The 17,913-nt window shown below is 36.7% G+C and overlaps 1 protein-coding gene across 5 annotated transcripts in view; it reads left to right on the top strand.

Moving 5' to 3' along the window:
* The window catches only part of syngap1a (synaptic Ras GTPase activating protein 1a), a 116,494-nt gene that overhangs the window by 28,040 nt on the left and 70,541 nt on the right, over window positions 1–17,913 (top strand). For all 5 annotated transcript variants that reach the window (XM_027163497.2, XM_027163495.2, XM_027163493.2 and 2 more), the window contains exon 3: window positions 13,430–13,535. In XM_027163497.2, coding sequence (XP_027019298.1) covers window positions 13,430–13,535 — 106 coding nt within the window. The remainder of the gene's footprint in view (window positions 1–13,429; window positions 13,536–17,913) is intronic.

The raw sequence follows: 17,913 nt of genomic DNA, 5'->3' as shown, positions 1-17,913 counted from the left end.
GAACTTCGAGTGCAGACGGTCATTAGAGATATCTATCTATCTATCTATCTATCTATCTATCTATCTATCTATCTATCTATCTATCTATCTATCTATCTATCTATCTATCTATCTATCTATCTATATATATATATATTTGTGTGTATATATATATATATATATATATATATATATATATATATATATACTTTCAGACCAAAGTATTGCGATTCTCAATACAATTATTTTCAGAAATAAAAACAAACAAACAAACAAACAAACAAACAAATAAATAAATAAATAAATGAAATTAAATGAGTCTGAGGGCACAACATTTTTGATAAATTTTTGTCCATTTTTTTCTAAATACAAAAAAACTTTTATATATTTTAAACAATAAGCTACTAATTAATTAAGGGGATTAATCAGGATTTTGTACCCATAAAACATGTTTTTACCAAAATATCTCAAAGATGGCAGATGTAAAAGCTCAAACTTCACTTTTATTAAAATATTAAGATAATATCGTCCATGGGGAGCAGTGGAAGACTGGCACAATGCTGAAGTGTGCATGTAGCCTTAAACAGCTTCGTAAGGTTCATAAGGTTACAGACGAATTTCTATTTGGAGCACCAATAATTCGTCACACTCCTTCGGAATAAAGCTCGGTATAAAACTGAGATGATTTCTTTGCAATTGAAGAAGTGACCACGGTGTCAGAAGATTCATGAGTCACCACATGGGAAAAGCAGTTAATCATCTGCCTGAATTCAACTCGGAGTAAACCGTTTCACCGTCTAACCTGATGATTAAGATGAGGTGGTCAAGCTTGTCAGGTTGATTTTTCACCCGATGTCCATCTTCATCAGCAAAGTAAAAAAAAAAAAGCATGGCCTCACACATTTAACCCCACAGATTAAAGTTTTATTTATTCCTGCATCTGCTGCAGTAGCCATCATGTCTTGCCTTTCCAAGTCAATATATCACACATCCACCACAGCTGAGTGACTGAGTGTGTGTGTGAGTGAGTGAATGAGTGTGTGAGTGAGTGACTGAGTGTGTGTGTGAGTGAGTGAATGAGTGTGTGAGTGAGTGAGTGAGTGTGTGTGTAAGTGAGTGACTGCGTGTGTGTGAGTGATTGTGTGAGTGAGTGATAGAATGTGTGAGTAAGGGACTGTTTGAGTGGCAAGTGAGTAACTGAGTGAGTGAGTGAGTGAGTGAGTGAGTGAGTGAGTGAGTGAGTGAGTGAGTGTGTGAGTGAGTGAGTGTGTGTGTAAGTGAGTGACTGAGTGAGTGTGTGAGTGATTGTGTGAGTGAGTGACAGAATGTGTGAGTAAGGGACTGTGTGAGTGGCAAGTGAGTAAGTGAGTGAGTGAGTGAGTGAGTGATTGAGTGAGAGTGTGAGTGAGTGAGTGAGTGTGTGAGTGAGTGTGTGTGTAAGTGAGTGATAGTGAGTGAGTGAGTGACAGAATGTGTGAGTAAGGGACTGTGTGAGTGGGAAGTGAGTTTGTGAGTGAGTGAGTGAGTGAGTGAGTGAGTGAGTGAGTGATTGAGTGAGTGTGTGAGTGAGTGAGTGAGTGAGTGAGTAAGTGAGTTTGTGAGTGAGTGAGTGAGTGTGTGAGTGTGTGTAAGTGAGTGACTGAGTGAGTGTGTGAGTGAGCAAGTGAGTGAGTGTGTGATTGAGTGACAGAATGTGTGAGTAAGGGACTGTGTGAGTGGCAAGTGAGTAAGTGAGTGAGTGAGTGAGTGACTGACTGAACAACTGACTGTGTGAGTGAGTGAGTGAGTTATTGAGTGAGTGAGTGAGTGTGTGGGTAAGGGACTGAGTGAGTGACGAGGGAGTGAGTGAGTGACTGACTGACTGAATGACTGACTGTGTGAGTGAGAGAGTGAGTGAGTGATTGTGTGAGTGAGTGATTGAGTGTGTGAGTAAGGGACTGAGTGAGTGAGCGAGTAAGTGAGTGACTGACGTACTGACTGACTGACTGACTGACTGAGTGTGTGTGAATGGAGATAGGGATTTTGAATCCCAGGACCACCAAAATGAACCCTCAGTTGCTCAGTTGTAAGATACTCTGTAAAATGTAAGATACTCTGTATAAGATCATCTGACAAATGGTGTAAATGAGTGCAGCCAAAACCCAACCTCGGGCTCGAGTGAGTTCAAAACTTTGAATCATTACAGAACTTTTCACTAACTCATTTAGTGAACAATTTAGTGTTTAAGGACAACAACGTCCTAATCTGTACACAAATGTCAGACTGTAGAAAGGACATTATTCATAATAACTCTCTCCGGTGTTTATAACAGTTTATAATCACACCCTCCAGTGTCACCCAAATGAGGATGAGGTTCAATTTTGGCACCTATATTTTAAGGTAGGATGAGGGTTGTTTGTTTGCAAAATGATATTTTCTGTGCCACCCCAGAGTAAGTGCTGGCACCTGCCTGGCCACCCCTATGAAAAATCCCTGGCTCCGCCACTGCCTCCAGGGTCAGGGTTCGATTCCCGCCTCTGCCTTGTGTGTGTGGAGTTTGCATGTTCTCTCCGTGCCTCGGGGGTTTCCTCCGGGTACTCTGGTTTCCTCCCCCGGTCCAAAGACATGCATGGAAGGTTGATTGGCATCTCTGGAAAATTGCCCGTAGTGTGTGTGATTGCGTGAGTGAATGAGAGTGTGTGTGTGTGTGTGTGTGTGCCCTGTGATGGGTTGGCACTCCGTCCAGGGTGTATCCTGCCTTGATGCCCGATGACGCCTGAGATAGGCACAGGCTTCGGATAAGCGGTAGAGAGTGAGTGAGTGAGTGAGTGAGTGTTTATTTCATCCCATTTACAAGCAATATAAACAGCATATATGGTTAATATTTGCCCTTTACCTTTATTACATGACATTTTTTAATTAAAGTGCTACTTGTTTTTTATTGTTTTTTAATAAAATGTAATAAAAAAAGAGAATCAAATTTAATCAAGTTATGAGTGGGAAAAAAATCACCAAATTTACAAGGAAGCAAAGTTTTTCAAAACTATTGATGTTTATGAATATGGGTCCCACAGACCCGAACATCATACAAGGGTTAATCTAGAACTTTTGTATAATATTAATCTTTGTATAATAAACTTTTTGTACTATATTTCTTATTTTCTGTAAAGCTGATTTGAGACGATGTCCATTGATGAATTTAATAAAAATTTTTTACTGACCTTATTGCTGCTTTATATTAGTGGAACCACTGCTACCTCCTGGACCATGGATTTAGGCCTAGAGGGGGCAGTATGCTCACGCACTATCCTGGTCCATGAACAAACCAGCATCTGGCCCAATACCATGCTGATCCAGAACGGTCAGTCCTAGGAAGCTTGATCAGTCTCCTTTTTCTATTAAACGTTAAGTAAAAAAAAAGCTCCATAATCCAACGTCTCCACGCTAAAGCTTCCTGTATGACATGAACTAGATAGATAGATAGATAGATAGATAGATAGATAGATAGATAGATAGATAGATAGATAGATAGTTGAGGAAATTTAGCAGCTTTCATCTGTCCCATGTTGGCATTAATCATTGGAAGTAACGGAAACGTATTGATCTGTACTTTATGTTATTTATGTGTGAACACTTTACTATCTAAATATATGACAAATCCGTTTTTGATCAAACTTCAAGTAATCGAGTATCACAGCGGATAAAAAGGTAGGAACTGTATCATGGCTTGTGGCTGGAGACGTGCCATGTAGCAGGTAGGAACAACATGTACACCTGTAATGTATATTATACAGGTTAATGTAATATACCGATAAAGATGTAGATATAAAGATAAAAATAAACCAAAGAAAATGATATCCTTAATTTCTGAATCATTGATTAAGGTTGGATTACATACACGTACCTGTAATATTTTTTAAAGGTTTAATCTATTAAGGTTTGTAGGTGAATTATAATACATACAGTACAGAAGGGATCGGATGAACTAGGAATGGTACAATTTGCATTTGTTTTTCGTAGATTGTAGCTTTTGACTGAATCTAGCGAATCCTGTGATGAATAAGGAGCGTCTCTGAACCACCACAAGATGTCGTCTGTTAAAAGAAGCTTATCTGACTCAAATAAAATAAATAAACAGCAAAAAAAAGAATGCTTATCTTTTTGTTTTGTGTCATTTGATAGATAAAAAAAAAAGTAAAAATCAGTGCCTTTATGAGAATGAATGCTCTGCTGTGGAGTTATTTTTATATCTGTCTTTGCTGTTACACTGAATTTAAACAAATGTGTTTAGATTATATTATTATATGTATACTTTTACATATAGGTATGTGAAATTAAAAACAAATAGAATCCAAGTTTCTTTCAACTACACCTTGGTTAATTTCTATTTTATTGTACTGGCCATTTTGATTTTATTGTCTTTTCTTCTCTTGCCTTCCTTCTCGAGCAGCCATCTTCTCTGTAGGAAGTCTTAGAAATCTTAAAAGATCATTCTTTACTCTACTGTTCGGGAGGTTAGCAGGAGAAATTCCCCTGAGCCTTAGTTGGGAGACTGATTTCATTTAAAGTTCCTGATTTTACTTACAACACCTCAGTTCTCTTGATACTCTTCAATACATCTCTTGATTATTTCATACACATTAGTTTGATGTATGCTTCTCAGAGCCTTTTTTAAATTGATCATTTTTTAGCTGATTTTAGCAAATCATTTTCTTTTTCTTCTTTTTTGTATAAGTAATGCCCTAGTCATGCTCCAACATCTAGAGGAAAGCCTTTATAGACGAGAAGAGGAACTTATTATAACAGTAAAATCTGAAATAAGATATTCAACAAGCAAATTTGGGTGGGATGGTCAGGGGTTCGCAAACTTTAAGCTATAGTCCATACCTCCACTGATGTCCCTGTTTATTTATAAAGATATTCTTGTAAACTTCCTTCATCTACACAGGTTTTTCTTAGAGCCTTTTTTGTGGTTTTAAATAGATTTTCTTCCTAGTACCTGCCAATAATTTACTATATGCGTATGTTTTATTTATGGTTTTTTACGTTTTTTTTACTGATGACTTTTATTATTGTATCTCTGCATGCCTGACATGAAAATGGATGGGCTTCCAAGGATTTCAGGAAATGAAACAAAATAATCATCTGAGTCATAATTTCAGCTGAAAATAGTTTCTTTGGATTGGTTTAAATGAGAATTGTTTCTCTCTCTCTCTCTCTCTCTCTCTCTCTCTCTCTCTCTCTCTCTCTCTCTCTCTCTCTCTCAAACTCTCTTTCTGGAGTTTGTCAACCAACTCACGGTCCTTCTTGATGATACACCAATTTGCTGTTTATTAGATATAACGACTAAACTGACAACTCTGTGTATTGAAAGTCAATTATGTGGCACAGCTCTATCTAATATTGCATAGAGAATTGGATTAAAATGATCAGGCTTGTTTATATTTCCATCTTCATCAGCTTTTTCATAGAAAAATCTCTCAGATCTGAAGAAAGTATGGTATGAACAGCTCGTGTTCATATCATCTATTTACTTACTGAAAACAACACAATATTTAATTAGAACAATTATAAATAAGCATTAATTCAGCAACATTAACAGGCTTTGAATATTGTTTCAATATTATACTGCATCCCCAGGACTCGCTTTTCCAAATCCACCCAGCTTTAAATGTGAGTAGCAATAGAGTAAAATATATCTCAAGTACAATTTTCATAGAAGTGTACTTCATAGAAGTGTACAGTTTTCATGTAAGTGTACTTTAGACTATATTTCAATAGAATTATATGACCTCTGTAAATGATAACTGGCATATTATATAAATTACACTGACAAATTTATGATAATTCAACAAGAAGGAAACTATTCGATGTTGGTTAAGGAGCAATCGTGAAGCAGGGCTTTCATCATCCAGGGATTTAGCAGACATGCTTGAGATGTGAAAAAAAAAGCTGAGAAATCTAAATCTAAATGACAAAGGACTGGAATCTGATATCTAGCTTTACATTGTGACATATTAGCACAATTTAGCACTATTAGCAGAGATGCTGAATTGTTCTGTCGAAGCAAATCGTGTTGGTTAGTTAACAAACAGAATAAATGTTCAAATATAAAAATTCTGAATAAAGTTTGAAATTTATATTAATTTCACAAAACATATAAGCCAGATGTGATGGTGGCAAGGAAAAACTCCATGAGATGATATGAGGAAGAAACCTTAAGAGGAACCAGATGCAAAAATCACAACCCATCCTATTCTGGGTCACACATTTGATTATTAATTATTTCCTTTCTATTACTGTACACTATATAGTCAAGTGCAATTGTGTAACCGAGAGTTTTTGAACAAGTGCACCAAGTATCGTCTTTCTTTGAGGGCAGTGGTGGTTCAAGTGGTTAAGCCTCTGGGTTGATTGGAGGCTCAGGGTTCAAGACTCTGACCCCAACCTTTAAAGTTGGGATATGTAAAGAAAGAGTTTCTCCATGCCATAATGTATTTGTGCAAATTGTGCTTTATATCAGAATGCTTGCTAGTACCAGCATGAAAATCAAATCCTCTCGCTTATGTGACTTTTGCTTTCATTCATCAGGATCTCAGAGCCAATGCAAGAATACATCACAACAATCTGAATTTGTTCAGTGAAATTAATATATTCATATTTGGTTAACAATTTGGGTAGCTTTGATAAAGTGTCAGCTCTGCTTAATCTGATTTAGAATAGTTCTCTCTGATTCAGAAAAAATTCTCTCCCTAGATATTAATTAAGTGTTTAGTATTTTTGGATGGCTGGTTTGTTTACTAGGCAGCCATTTTCCCCAAAACAGACCATGTTAAGTCAAAATCTGTTTAAATTAAATTGTTCTGTCGATTCTCGTCATATCCCCTACAGCACTGGCTGAGATCACCCTCAGATCCGAAGAAAACTGTCACTATAATTCAGAGAATTATTCCTTCAACCTTCATACAGGTATCAGTGTACTTCTCATTACTACATCTTTTGACGTAATTGTGACTCATTGCTTCATAAGATGTTCTGACGCTGTTTGTCCTGTCAGGATTTATGGCGTTTAATGTTCTCCCATCTCATATTTTTAGCCTTGCTACAAAAATAGATTATTGGCTGTACTTCTGGCTACTCTACCAGATGCTGAGTAAACATTTCACTGGATTTCTTTCTGTCCTTTAAGGAGATGACCTTTCAGATGAAGTAAGTTTGCAGGTTCTCCATGGAATTTGATTTTTGCAGAATTCTTATACAAGCTTCAGGATTGTGTGGGTTCTATCTGTGGGGAGATCTACAGCTCAGATGAGAAAATTTATTCATTAAAACAACCAGAGCCTTAACTTCTCCAGTTTGAGAAGAAAGCTATTAGTGAAACAAAAGCCACGTGAGATCCTGTTGGATCCTGATGCAAAAATGGAGATGGTCTGATACGTTAAACCTGTTGAAGTGGTTCATAACTAAAACCGGAGAAGCCCCTTTAGTAGCACCAACAACAGGCCAGAATCATCACACATATGCTTAGGATAATCACCCACCAACGCATAGTTTTCCAAAGCCTTTGTCCTTGTCTTGACCATGAACCTTGTTGAATTTGCTAAACCTTGTGAATTTTCATTGTAGTAATTGGAGATGTGGATTCAGGAAGAAAGTTTTATCAACCAGTATCACCAGTAAGGCCACTCACTGGTTTTTCTCTTTTCTTGTCTTCACAAGTTTCAGAGAGAGGACATGTTTTACCCTCCCTGGTTGGTAACTATCACATGACACTGTAGAGAGGTGGGAATCGGCAAATTGGAAGTAAACGTTGTGAAGGTGAGGGGGTTAATTACTGCCGTCGGTCACACATTAGACAGGGCAGATTTGAAAAGAACAGAATTATCCAGTTATTTGTGCTGAGTACCCTGTGATGGACTTGCCCCCACTGCTCCTGGGAAAAACTCTGAACCATCCAATCAGGATAAAGCGGTAACTAGTGCTGTAACCATACGTCATGACATCATGACCTCTAGTGTTTAAACAGTGCAACTGCGTCATATTTATAATTAATCAAATGCTGATTTGCATGATGTGAATGTTTTTTTTTTTTTTGGATTGTGATCCATTGTGCATACATACATACATTCACATTTATCTTCCAAATCAGTTTTTAGACAATTATGAATGCAAAATTGTTGCAACGTCTGAACACCAGAGGTCCCAATAGCGAGCTCAATAACTATGGTATGCCACAACCTACAGGCTTGATATCTTATAGAGTTACAAGGTCGCATTATAACATTTAAACCAAGCTTCTCAATCAACAACACAAGCTGCAGAAATCAGCCATTTTGGCAGACGCTGTATTTATACAACGGTGCTCATTATGTTTGTCAGTAGTTTTCCACACGTCAACCACTTTATTTACTCAGTCAAAATATTGAAGAATATATTCATTCATTTACATTTTTTATTTATAAGATATAGTGAACCTTTAATAGGTTTAGTTTACAACATTAAACCTTAGTTCATATAAATTGTATTTAGTTAGTTTTATCCAGACAAAAATACACGTTGTCTTTTTAGACATCATTTTTCTTTATTCTGATTTAGTACAAATTATTCTGGGAAACAAATGAAGCTGTGAAGCTGAAATCGTGATCAGTGAAGAAGAATGAATTGAAAATTGGTCAGATTATTAAAATAACAATAATAATAATAATAATAATAATAATAATAATAATAATAATAATAATAATAATAATAATAATAATTGTATTTATTATTATTATTATTATTTTGGGAGGTAAAATAAGAACGAGAAACAAATAAATTATGCATGTTTTGCTAGTTGAGGTTTCTTATCAGTTTACCTCTGCAAGCTGTCATGTCAGAGGAAGATGAGAATAATGTGGCCTAACCACTGTATACTTTACTACTACAGGAACAGAACTGGTGTCTCACCACATTTCACATCTAATTCACAGCCAACTCAGTGGACCATGAAGTTGTGGTTAGTTAAAAATGGACATCACTCTCAGAGTTCCACAAGCTTGTCCTCTATCTCTATGGATCACATATGCAATATAGAGTAAAATATTAAAATGTTTGTATGATGAGAGAAATATAAAAACTCTCCTCAAACACTAGCTGATAATCTTAGGACTATCTGGTAGCTGGTCGAATATATTCAAATTAATAACATTCTGTCCAAGACTCCTAGGCTGCTCAAGTAAAACCATACACAAAGGTGCAAAGAGAGAACACTGAGATTGTTAACCTCATCATTTAATAAACTACTAAATAATTTTAACACACACCAAATTAGGTTTTTCTTATTAGCTTTCTGGGTGTTGTAAAGACTCTTTCAACATGAATGAAAGAGTTCAACTAGTTCTGAGTTCCTAGTTTGATTTTTTCTTGTTCATCATCATCTATTCTGATGCCCTACCCTTGGTTGAAGTCTTGTCACCTGTTGTGCACACTGCTGGGGATTGATCTGCCTGGATAGCCCATGACATTGGATTTCTGTTGGGGTCACGCACCTATTGGCACTACTGTTGCACCAGTCAGCTTTCTAGTCTTCATCAGTGAACATTTGAATTCTTTGGTGAAAATGAATTAGTGTTGGGTCTGTGATAAACTCAGAAACGACCTTTTATACATTTATATTATTTCCAGTCCAGTGTCACCCAAATGAGGATGATTCTGGTTCCTCTCAAGCTTTCTTCCTCTTATCACCTCAGTGAGTTTTTCCTCACCACCGTTTTTTCCGGCTTGTTCATTAGGGAAAATGTTTAGAGATATATAGTAACTTCACTTTAAACTTTACATTTTTTAAAATTCTGTTTCTATAATTCTGTAAAGCTGCATTTAGACAATGTGAACTGTTAAATTGCTAAACAAATAAACTGAATTGAATTGAATTAAAAACATTTTTTTGATGATGCTTTTGATGAAGGGTGAATATAGCCAAGAATATATCAGAATTCTGTACATCAGGAGAAAATAAAGTTAAACACGTAATAAGTCATGAACGTCCATACTGAATGTCAGGCAGGAACCGTTACAGATGGATCTCCATAGTATTTGTGAAACCTGGAACAGACCTCATGGCCATATTGTTGACATGCTGTCAGTGTTGGACTCAGAACAGCAACGGCTTCAAAGTCATCAAAGTGAAAGGAACAGAAAATGAGTTTCGAGGCATTAAGGCATCTAAAAATCAGTCAAAGTTGGAATGCTCTATCACATGGATTGCCAGCTACATGATAGTGAGAAGCAACTTTTACTATGTGCACCTACTAACTGAAACCTTCATCTCAAGTATAATGCTATTAAGTCTTAGATCACTAAATTGTTAGCAACTAACAATAGCACAGTGTATATGGTGTTCATTTTAGCATAGCATCTTACCATCAGCAGTTAAATGGCTTCAGTCCAGACAAATGGCTGAGCTTTTCACAGCTCATAGGTCCATCAGTGGCAGGCTGTTGATCTGAATTCAAAACTGTCCATGTGCAACCTTAACTATTGAGCTATGAAAATCAAACGATTGAGCTAAATGTTAAAAACGTTTCACTTTGGAGCTCTTTATTTAAGCAATGTTTGAACTGTTTTCTTAATGCAAAAGAACAACTAGAAGCACATATTGTTGCTTATGGATTGTCTTCCTGCATAAATAGTACTTCAATCTTAAGTTGTAAAATAACTTCATGAACAAAATGCAGTTCATTAGTTTAAGTACAGTATAAACAGGTTGACATGGATGTTTAGATATTTAACGTTTTATGTCTGCAAAAACACAAAGAATGGTTTGTATACATACTGTATCGTAACTTGCCAGTTTATCAGGATCTAGTGCCAATTAAACTGCCAGAAGGAGCTCAGGGCCAGATTTACTAAGGCTGCATGTAACAAGCACTAAATTTCATGTGCAACGAGGTGAACTGTGCACGAAAATAGTGGGTGATTTTTATATTTCACATCTGCAATTTATCTTTTTCCTGAAAAAACATTAAAAAAACAAAAAAAAAAACCAAAAAAAAAACAAAAAAAAACAAGGGTATTGTGTCAATTGTGTTACATATAAAGAAGGGGAAGGAAACAATAGAAGAATAAAATTAAACTAAAACTTACTTACTGTAAGTATTGAGTATAAATGAATCTTTTTTAAACAGCGTGCATGTTAAGGTTGTACATCTTTTCAGGGTATGTTTTTAAACGGCCCTGTTATCTAGCAGCAGAAATCACACAAGTTTTAGCAATCAGTACAAAATATCCAAACTGTAATATATGCTGAATTCAGCAGTGCACTGTGTTACTGTAAGTGTGCAATATTTTGCATATATACTGTAGGTATAATTGCAGCCCTCTTGTTTCTGTAGTTTGATATATGATGTCGAGCACTAGGCTATTAGCCGCTGTATAATGTCGTTAAACCCCGATGCTTCATTTTACACTTTTTTTTTTTTTATCTGTCCCTTAAAAGTTGCATTCTGACTGTGTGTGTGTGTGTGTGTGTGTGTGTGTGTGTGTGTGTGTGTGTGTGTGTGTGTGTGTGTGTGTGTGGAATATGTGTACTGTACGTGCAAAGCAGTTGTAGGAGAGGATGAAACAGCATTTTGTTATGTAATCCTGTATTGCATCATGACAATTAAGACTTAGAGGAACAGTCTGCATTTTTAACAGTGGAAATCGCTTGGTCATGTTAGAGCATGGAAAAGTTTTGTCCTATTTTTATATCAGAGCTTGAAACCTGAAGTCGATTGACATTGTGACAAGTTGTGAAGTGGGAAATGTGACATCAGTCTGTTAGCTTGGATTGTACCATGTCCTTGAGCTGTAGAAGGGCACAATATAAATAAAACTTATTATTAATAGTCCGAAATCTCAGTGTGTAGAGAAAAAATTAACAATACAATCTTCACTCAAAGAACATTATTTCTTCTCCATACTTTCTATTCCTTCTGTTAAATCCAAGCTGGAAAAGGTTTTGAATTTAAGGCCTCATTGACGAAGTTGTTTTTCTAATATTTTATATTTCAATTTACTAATTTTTATCATTATTATTTAAATATGTTAATTATTGTTGTTGGGGGGCACAGTGGCTTAGTGGTTAGCATGTTCGCCTCACACCTCCAGGGTTGGGGGTTCGATTCCCGCCTCCGCCTTGTGTGTGTGGAGTTTGCATGTTCTCCCCGTGCCTCGGGGGTTTCCTCCGAGTACTCTGGTTTCCTCCCCCGGTCCAAAGACATGCATGGTAGGTTGATTGGCATCTCTGGAAAATTGTCTGTAGTGTGTGAGTATGTGAGTGAATGAGTGTGTGTGTGTGCGCCCTGCGATGGGTTGGCACTCTGTCCAGGGTGTATCTTGCCTTGATGCCCAATGACGCCTGAGATAGGCACAGGCTCCCCGTGACCTGAGAAGTTCGGATAAGCAGTAGAAAATGAATGAATGAATGAATTATTGTTGTGTCCTTACTTGTGTCTTTTACTGCCTTCTTGGCCATGCTTGTAAGAGAGATTTAATCTCAATGAGTTTTTAATCCTGTTTGAATAAAATTTACTATTTTACTGAAGCATCAGCTACGTTCATTCAACATTCCATCCATTTAAAGTTCGACTTTTCGACTGTATATAATGTAACTGTACTATATAAGTCCATCTCATTTGCATCACCTTAGGCTAATGTTATCTCCAGGTGTGAAGGTAAAATTAGGATCCCATACTCATCCATGTGAATAAATTTGGTAATCACATGTTCACACAGATGCCGCATCATATTGACGTGACTGTAATTATTATCCTCTGACCTGGAAGAACCTCAGACCAAACTCAGATGTCAGACACCTGGCAGGGCTTTTATTATGGGCTCCAGCATGAACATGGAAAAAGAAATTTCAGAAAATAGTCAAGACTGTGATAAGCTTCTTACTGAAGAGTGAATGTGTCACGACATGAGAACTGGGGGTTGGATGTCAGCGCAGGAGGGTTTAATAAAGGCAGGACAAAGGCAGGAGGTTTGAGTCGGTGGCGGCCGTGTTTGGTGGCAACAAGTTAACAGAAGCTGCAGAGCTACATGCTGTGACATAATGAATAAATATAAGTTAGAGACGGATGTGATAATATTTTACTTCAGCACAGCTATTAGAGCATTGTTCTAGCTAATGGTTCCAGCTACTGGCATTTCATCCATGCAAACCAAATGAAAAGGAGGGAAGTTTTCTATTTCAGCAGAATTTTCCCACATAATGCTGACATGCCTTCAGTCCCAAATTATTGCAATGGAATCAATAGAGAGTCTTGGAACAGTAAGACTTAATATTGTGTATGGAGTGGAGTTTTAGAAAAAAACAGATTAGTGTCTTAAAAATGTATCATGCAAAAAGTTTTGCTGATTGGTATGTGTGTGTGTGTGTGTGTGTGTGTGTGTGTGTGTGTGTGTGTGTGTGTGTGTGTGTGTGTGTGTGTGTGTGTGTGTTTTCCAGGTTCATCCTCTTCTTATGAGCGATCGGCGCCCTGTGTCTCACCGCACCAAGTTGCTCCGCAGGACTGTCTCCGTACCTGCCGATACCAGACCCCACCCCGAATCAGGTACACATACATACACGCAAATACACCAACACAATACCACCAACTCACTTCCTCACAAACAGAAAACATAAGTAATATACATACAAACCTCTCACATTCACCCCCTTCCGCACACGCACACCTATATCTCACACACCTTGTATAATGATATAGTATCACTTTCTCACTTTCTTAAAGGCTTAAACAGATACATCACCCACACACAAATAAACATACACACACACACACACACACACACACACACACACACACACACACACACACACACACACACACACACACACACACACACACACCTCTTCTGAAGGAAAGCTTTGGAGAAAAATAAAAAATATACAAATTTTGCTTGCTTCCATATACAGTACATGACTTACATACCACGTGCACACACATAAGTACACGTTTTCTTTTTATAATCAGTGCTTCAACACATGCTACCTTATACACATATATACTTTCAATTAATGAAAGAATGAAGGAGTGAAATCTAACCATATTATAGTCTGATGTGGTTCCGACTTGTAAGTCATAACCAAATCACTTCCCAATGAATTAGAACCCTTAATAACGCAATGTCGCTAACAAAACTTCTTTTTTTTCTGGTCACCAACTTTTTTATGTCATAAATTAACCCTTCTTATTACATTTTTTTAACATCTTTTTACAACTGAAACAGTTTCCAAGGTATTTTAGAAGCTGTTTCATCATCATCAAAAAATAAAATAAAATGCTCATTGCACTACAACCTAAATATATATTGTTATATCTTAAACTTTTCCCAATTAATCATAACCAAAATGAAAAGTACCAATTTAAATGATATCTATCACTTCTCTTACTTATACATAGACATTGTAAAGCCCTTCACAATTCATTCTATAACCCAAACTCCACCAAGTTTGAACATAATGTCATAAATAAAAAATTGATGTTTAATAACCAGTTTCTTGTCAGAAGCTTGTCAAAATATTAAGGTGTCTCACTTGACAGTAATCATGGCTACAATTAGACACATGCAGATCTGTAATAAGACAAGTCTATAATTTAACCGGCATTATCGTGAGCTGTTCACAAGCAGAATCTAGTTTGGTGATCATAAATGGTTCACAAGCAAAAGCTACTTTGATGTTTATGAACATAAGCAAAAGCTGCTGGTTTATTCATGCTGCTCCAATGTTTACAAATTGATAACAATTAGTAGGTACTGCAAAATATTATGGACTGTTCACAAAAGAAACCACCTTGCTCTAGAGAGACTGTTCACAAACAGAAATTTCTGACCTCTTCATGAGTTATTTGCTTTAACAGAAAGTGAACTGTTCAGCACCAGAAGCTGCTGTAGTCTTTATGAAGTGTTTGCAATTAAAAGGTTCTGCACTGTGCACCAACATTAATGCTCTGTACTTTGACTGTTCACAGACAGATGCTGCTATACTATTAATGTTTACTCAACAAATCTGTTTGCTTTATGTACTATTCACATCAAAATCTGCTATACTGTTCACAGACTGTTCACAAGCATAAGCTCCTGTTCTGTTTACAGACTGTTCACAAATAAATGCTACTGTTCACAAACTGTTCACAAATAGACGCTGCTGTACTGTTCATGAACAGTACAGCAGCGTCTATTTGTGAACAGTTCATGAACATTACAGCAGCATTTATTTGTAAACAGTTTGTGAACTGTTCAGAAATAGAGGCTACTGTAATGTTCATGAACTGTTCACAAATAGATGCTACTGTACTGTTCATGAACTGTTCACAAACAGATGCTGCTGGTACTGTTCATGAACTGTTCACAAATAAACGCTGCTTTACTGTTCATGAACTGTTCACAAATAGACGCTGCTGTACTGTTCATGAACTGTTCACAAATAGACACTGCTGTACTGTTCATGAACTGTTCACTAACAGACGCTGCTGTAATGTTCACGAAATGTTCACAAACATGCACTGCTGTACTGTTCACGAACTGTTCACAAATAAATGCTGCTGTACTGTTCACAAACTGTTCACAAATAAATGCTTCTGTACTGTTCATGAACTGTTCACAAACAGACGCTGCTGTACTGTTCACGAACTGTTCACAAATAAATGCTGCTGTACTGTTCACGAACTGTTCACAAATAAATGCTGCTGTGCTGTTCATGAACTGTTCACAAATAGAGGCTGCTGTAATGTTCATGAACTGTTCACAGACAGACGTTGCTGTGCTGTTCATGAACTGTTCGCAAACAGACACTGCTGTAATGTTCATGAATTGTTCACAGACAGACGTTGCTGTGCTGTTCATGAACTGTTCGCAAACAGACACTGCTGTAATGTTCATGAACTGTTCACAGACAGACGTTGCTGTGCTGTTCATGAACTGTTCGCAAACAGACACTGCTGTAATGTTCATGAACTGTTCACAGACAGACGTTGCTGTGCTGTTCATGAACTGTTCGCCAACAGACACTGCTGTAATGTTCATGAACTGTTCACAAACAGACGCTGCTGTGCTGTTCATGAACTGTTCACAAGCAGATGCTGCTGTACTGTTCATGAAACTGTTCACAAACAGGTTCATCACTGTTTATCAATTGTCACCAGTCAGAAGGTGTTTCTGTGTTGTACTACAGAGTATTTCTGGCAGAGGAGGAGCCTTGGTACAAATGACAAGAACATACAAGAAGAAAACCAATTCTCCACCACTTATCTTCCACAACTATTTGATACATATTTTAAATGCATAATATGAATGTCTGCCCGTCCCTGATTTTTAATAAATTTCTTTATACAATTATGCTAATTATGACAAACAACCTCTTTCCTACAGTAATAAGGAAATAATGTTCTCTTTTAACTGATTACTAAAATGAACATTTTGACTGTATTCACACAGGAAACAATATTGCTTTTGTTGATTTAGATTGTTTAGACAAAATGATGGGCCAGGCAGCATGCATATCACTGTTCAGAGCCAAAGCCACACAGAGGAGAGGAGACATAATTATCACTGGTGCATTACGGGCTTTTAATTCATTAGTACTTCACAACTTGTTTGCCGTTTGCGGTTCCATCCATTTTCCCAAATGACACCTGAGCTCCTCCTTAACATGCACACAAACCATTAACTGTTGAACAAAGCCTTCTGAGCTCACCCCATCTCACACAGCATCATCAAAACGACAAAATAACAGGTTTTGACAAACATTAAGGTCTGTCAGTAAGTCGTCGTTATATTTTGTATTTTTTTGGATATGCATTTTTTCCCTTGATGATTGTGACTTGTCTGTATTTATTTCAAACTAATACGAGGGTTCACCTGTTCTTCCAGCCTTGCCAAAGCTATGATCACTGACTTAAACCTGCCAATGGGGAAGAAATAATAATAATAATAATAATAATAATAATAATAATAATAATAATAATAATAATAATAATAATAATAATAATAATAATAACCATTATTTTGTTCCTTGAGGTGTGAACAGTTTTTATTCTGATTTGTTGAAAAGCGGTGTTTTTGTTCATATTACTTCAGGTCCTAATATCAATGGGCCTCATTGATCCAGATGGATATAAAGAAATTTATTAGTAAATTGCATGCAGGAGATTTAACACAAATAAATATCATAAATACTGAGTTATTTTGCAAAGATGTTTGAATCCTGGTAGAGATTGCGTAATGTACGTATAAGGACACTTTCTGATGCCGACCTCGATGTTAGTCTGTATGTACATTACACACATATACTAAGCTGTACGTAGTGCATCAACACTATGTGCCACAGTACACAAGTTCAGAGGCAATCCAGGACGACCATGTTTGTAGTCTGGGATGTGTGTTGGGGAATGTGACCATGTTTCACTGCCTGGGATTTCAAATCAAGTCAAATCAAACCGAGAAGCTTTTTATTGTTAATTCAACTATTTATAGTTCACGCAGTACATAGTGAAATGAGATGACGCTTCTCCAGGACTGTGGTATTACTTAGAACAAAACAGAGCTAAGGAGTTAAAGTAAGTTGTCCTAGCTACATAAAGTGCATGGTGTGTAACCTAGTGCAAACAGTGTGAGGCAGAAAACAGTGCAAACAGACAATACAAAACACTACAGGACAAAATACACAAAATATAACGCTAACCAGTGTGCATACTGTATATTATTCTGCACATTGTACAAAAATGGAGGATTGTAAAAAAAAGATGGTTCATGTAAACACATCTACATCTTGTGTAATAGAAGCAGTTCAATGAGGTGTTGAAATAAAACAGAATATAAACATGGGAGGTGTTGTAGAATGTTGGATGTAGATTTAATGAGTGTTTTAGTGTGTTTTTGAAGGATTTGGAGTCCCTCACCAGTTCTGGTGTATACAGTATGTGACATAAA

The sequence above is a fragment of the Tachysurus fulvidraco genome, chromosome 10 (assembly GCF_022655615.1).
Source record: "Tachysurus fulvidraco isolate hzauxx_2018 chromosome 10, HZAU_PFXX_2.0, whole genome shotgun sequence".
Lineage (NCBI taxonomy): Eukaryota > Metazoa > Chordata > Actinopteri > Siluriformes > Bagridae > Tachysurus > Tachysurus fulvidraco.
The sequence above is the reverse complement of the archived record's forward strand: the minus strand, read 5'-3'. Positions and strand labels throughout refer to the sequence as shown.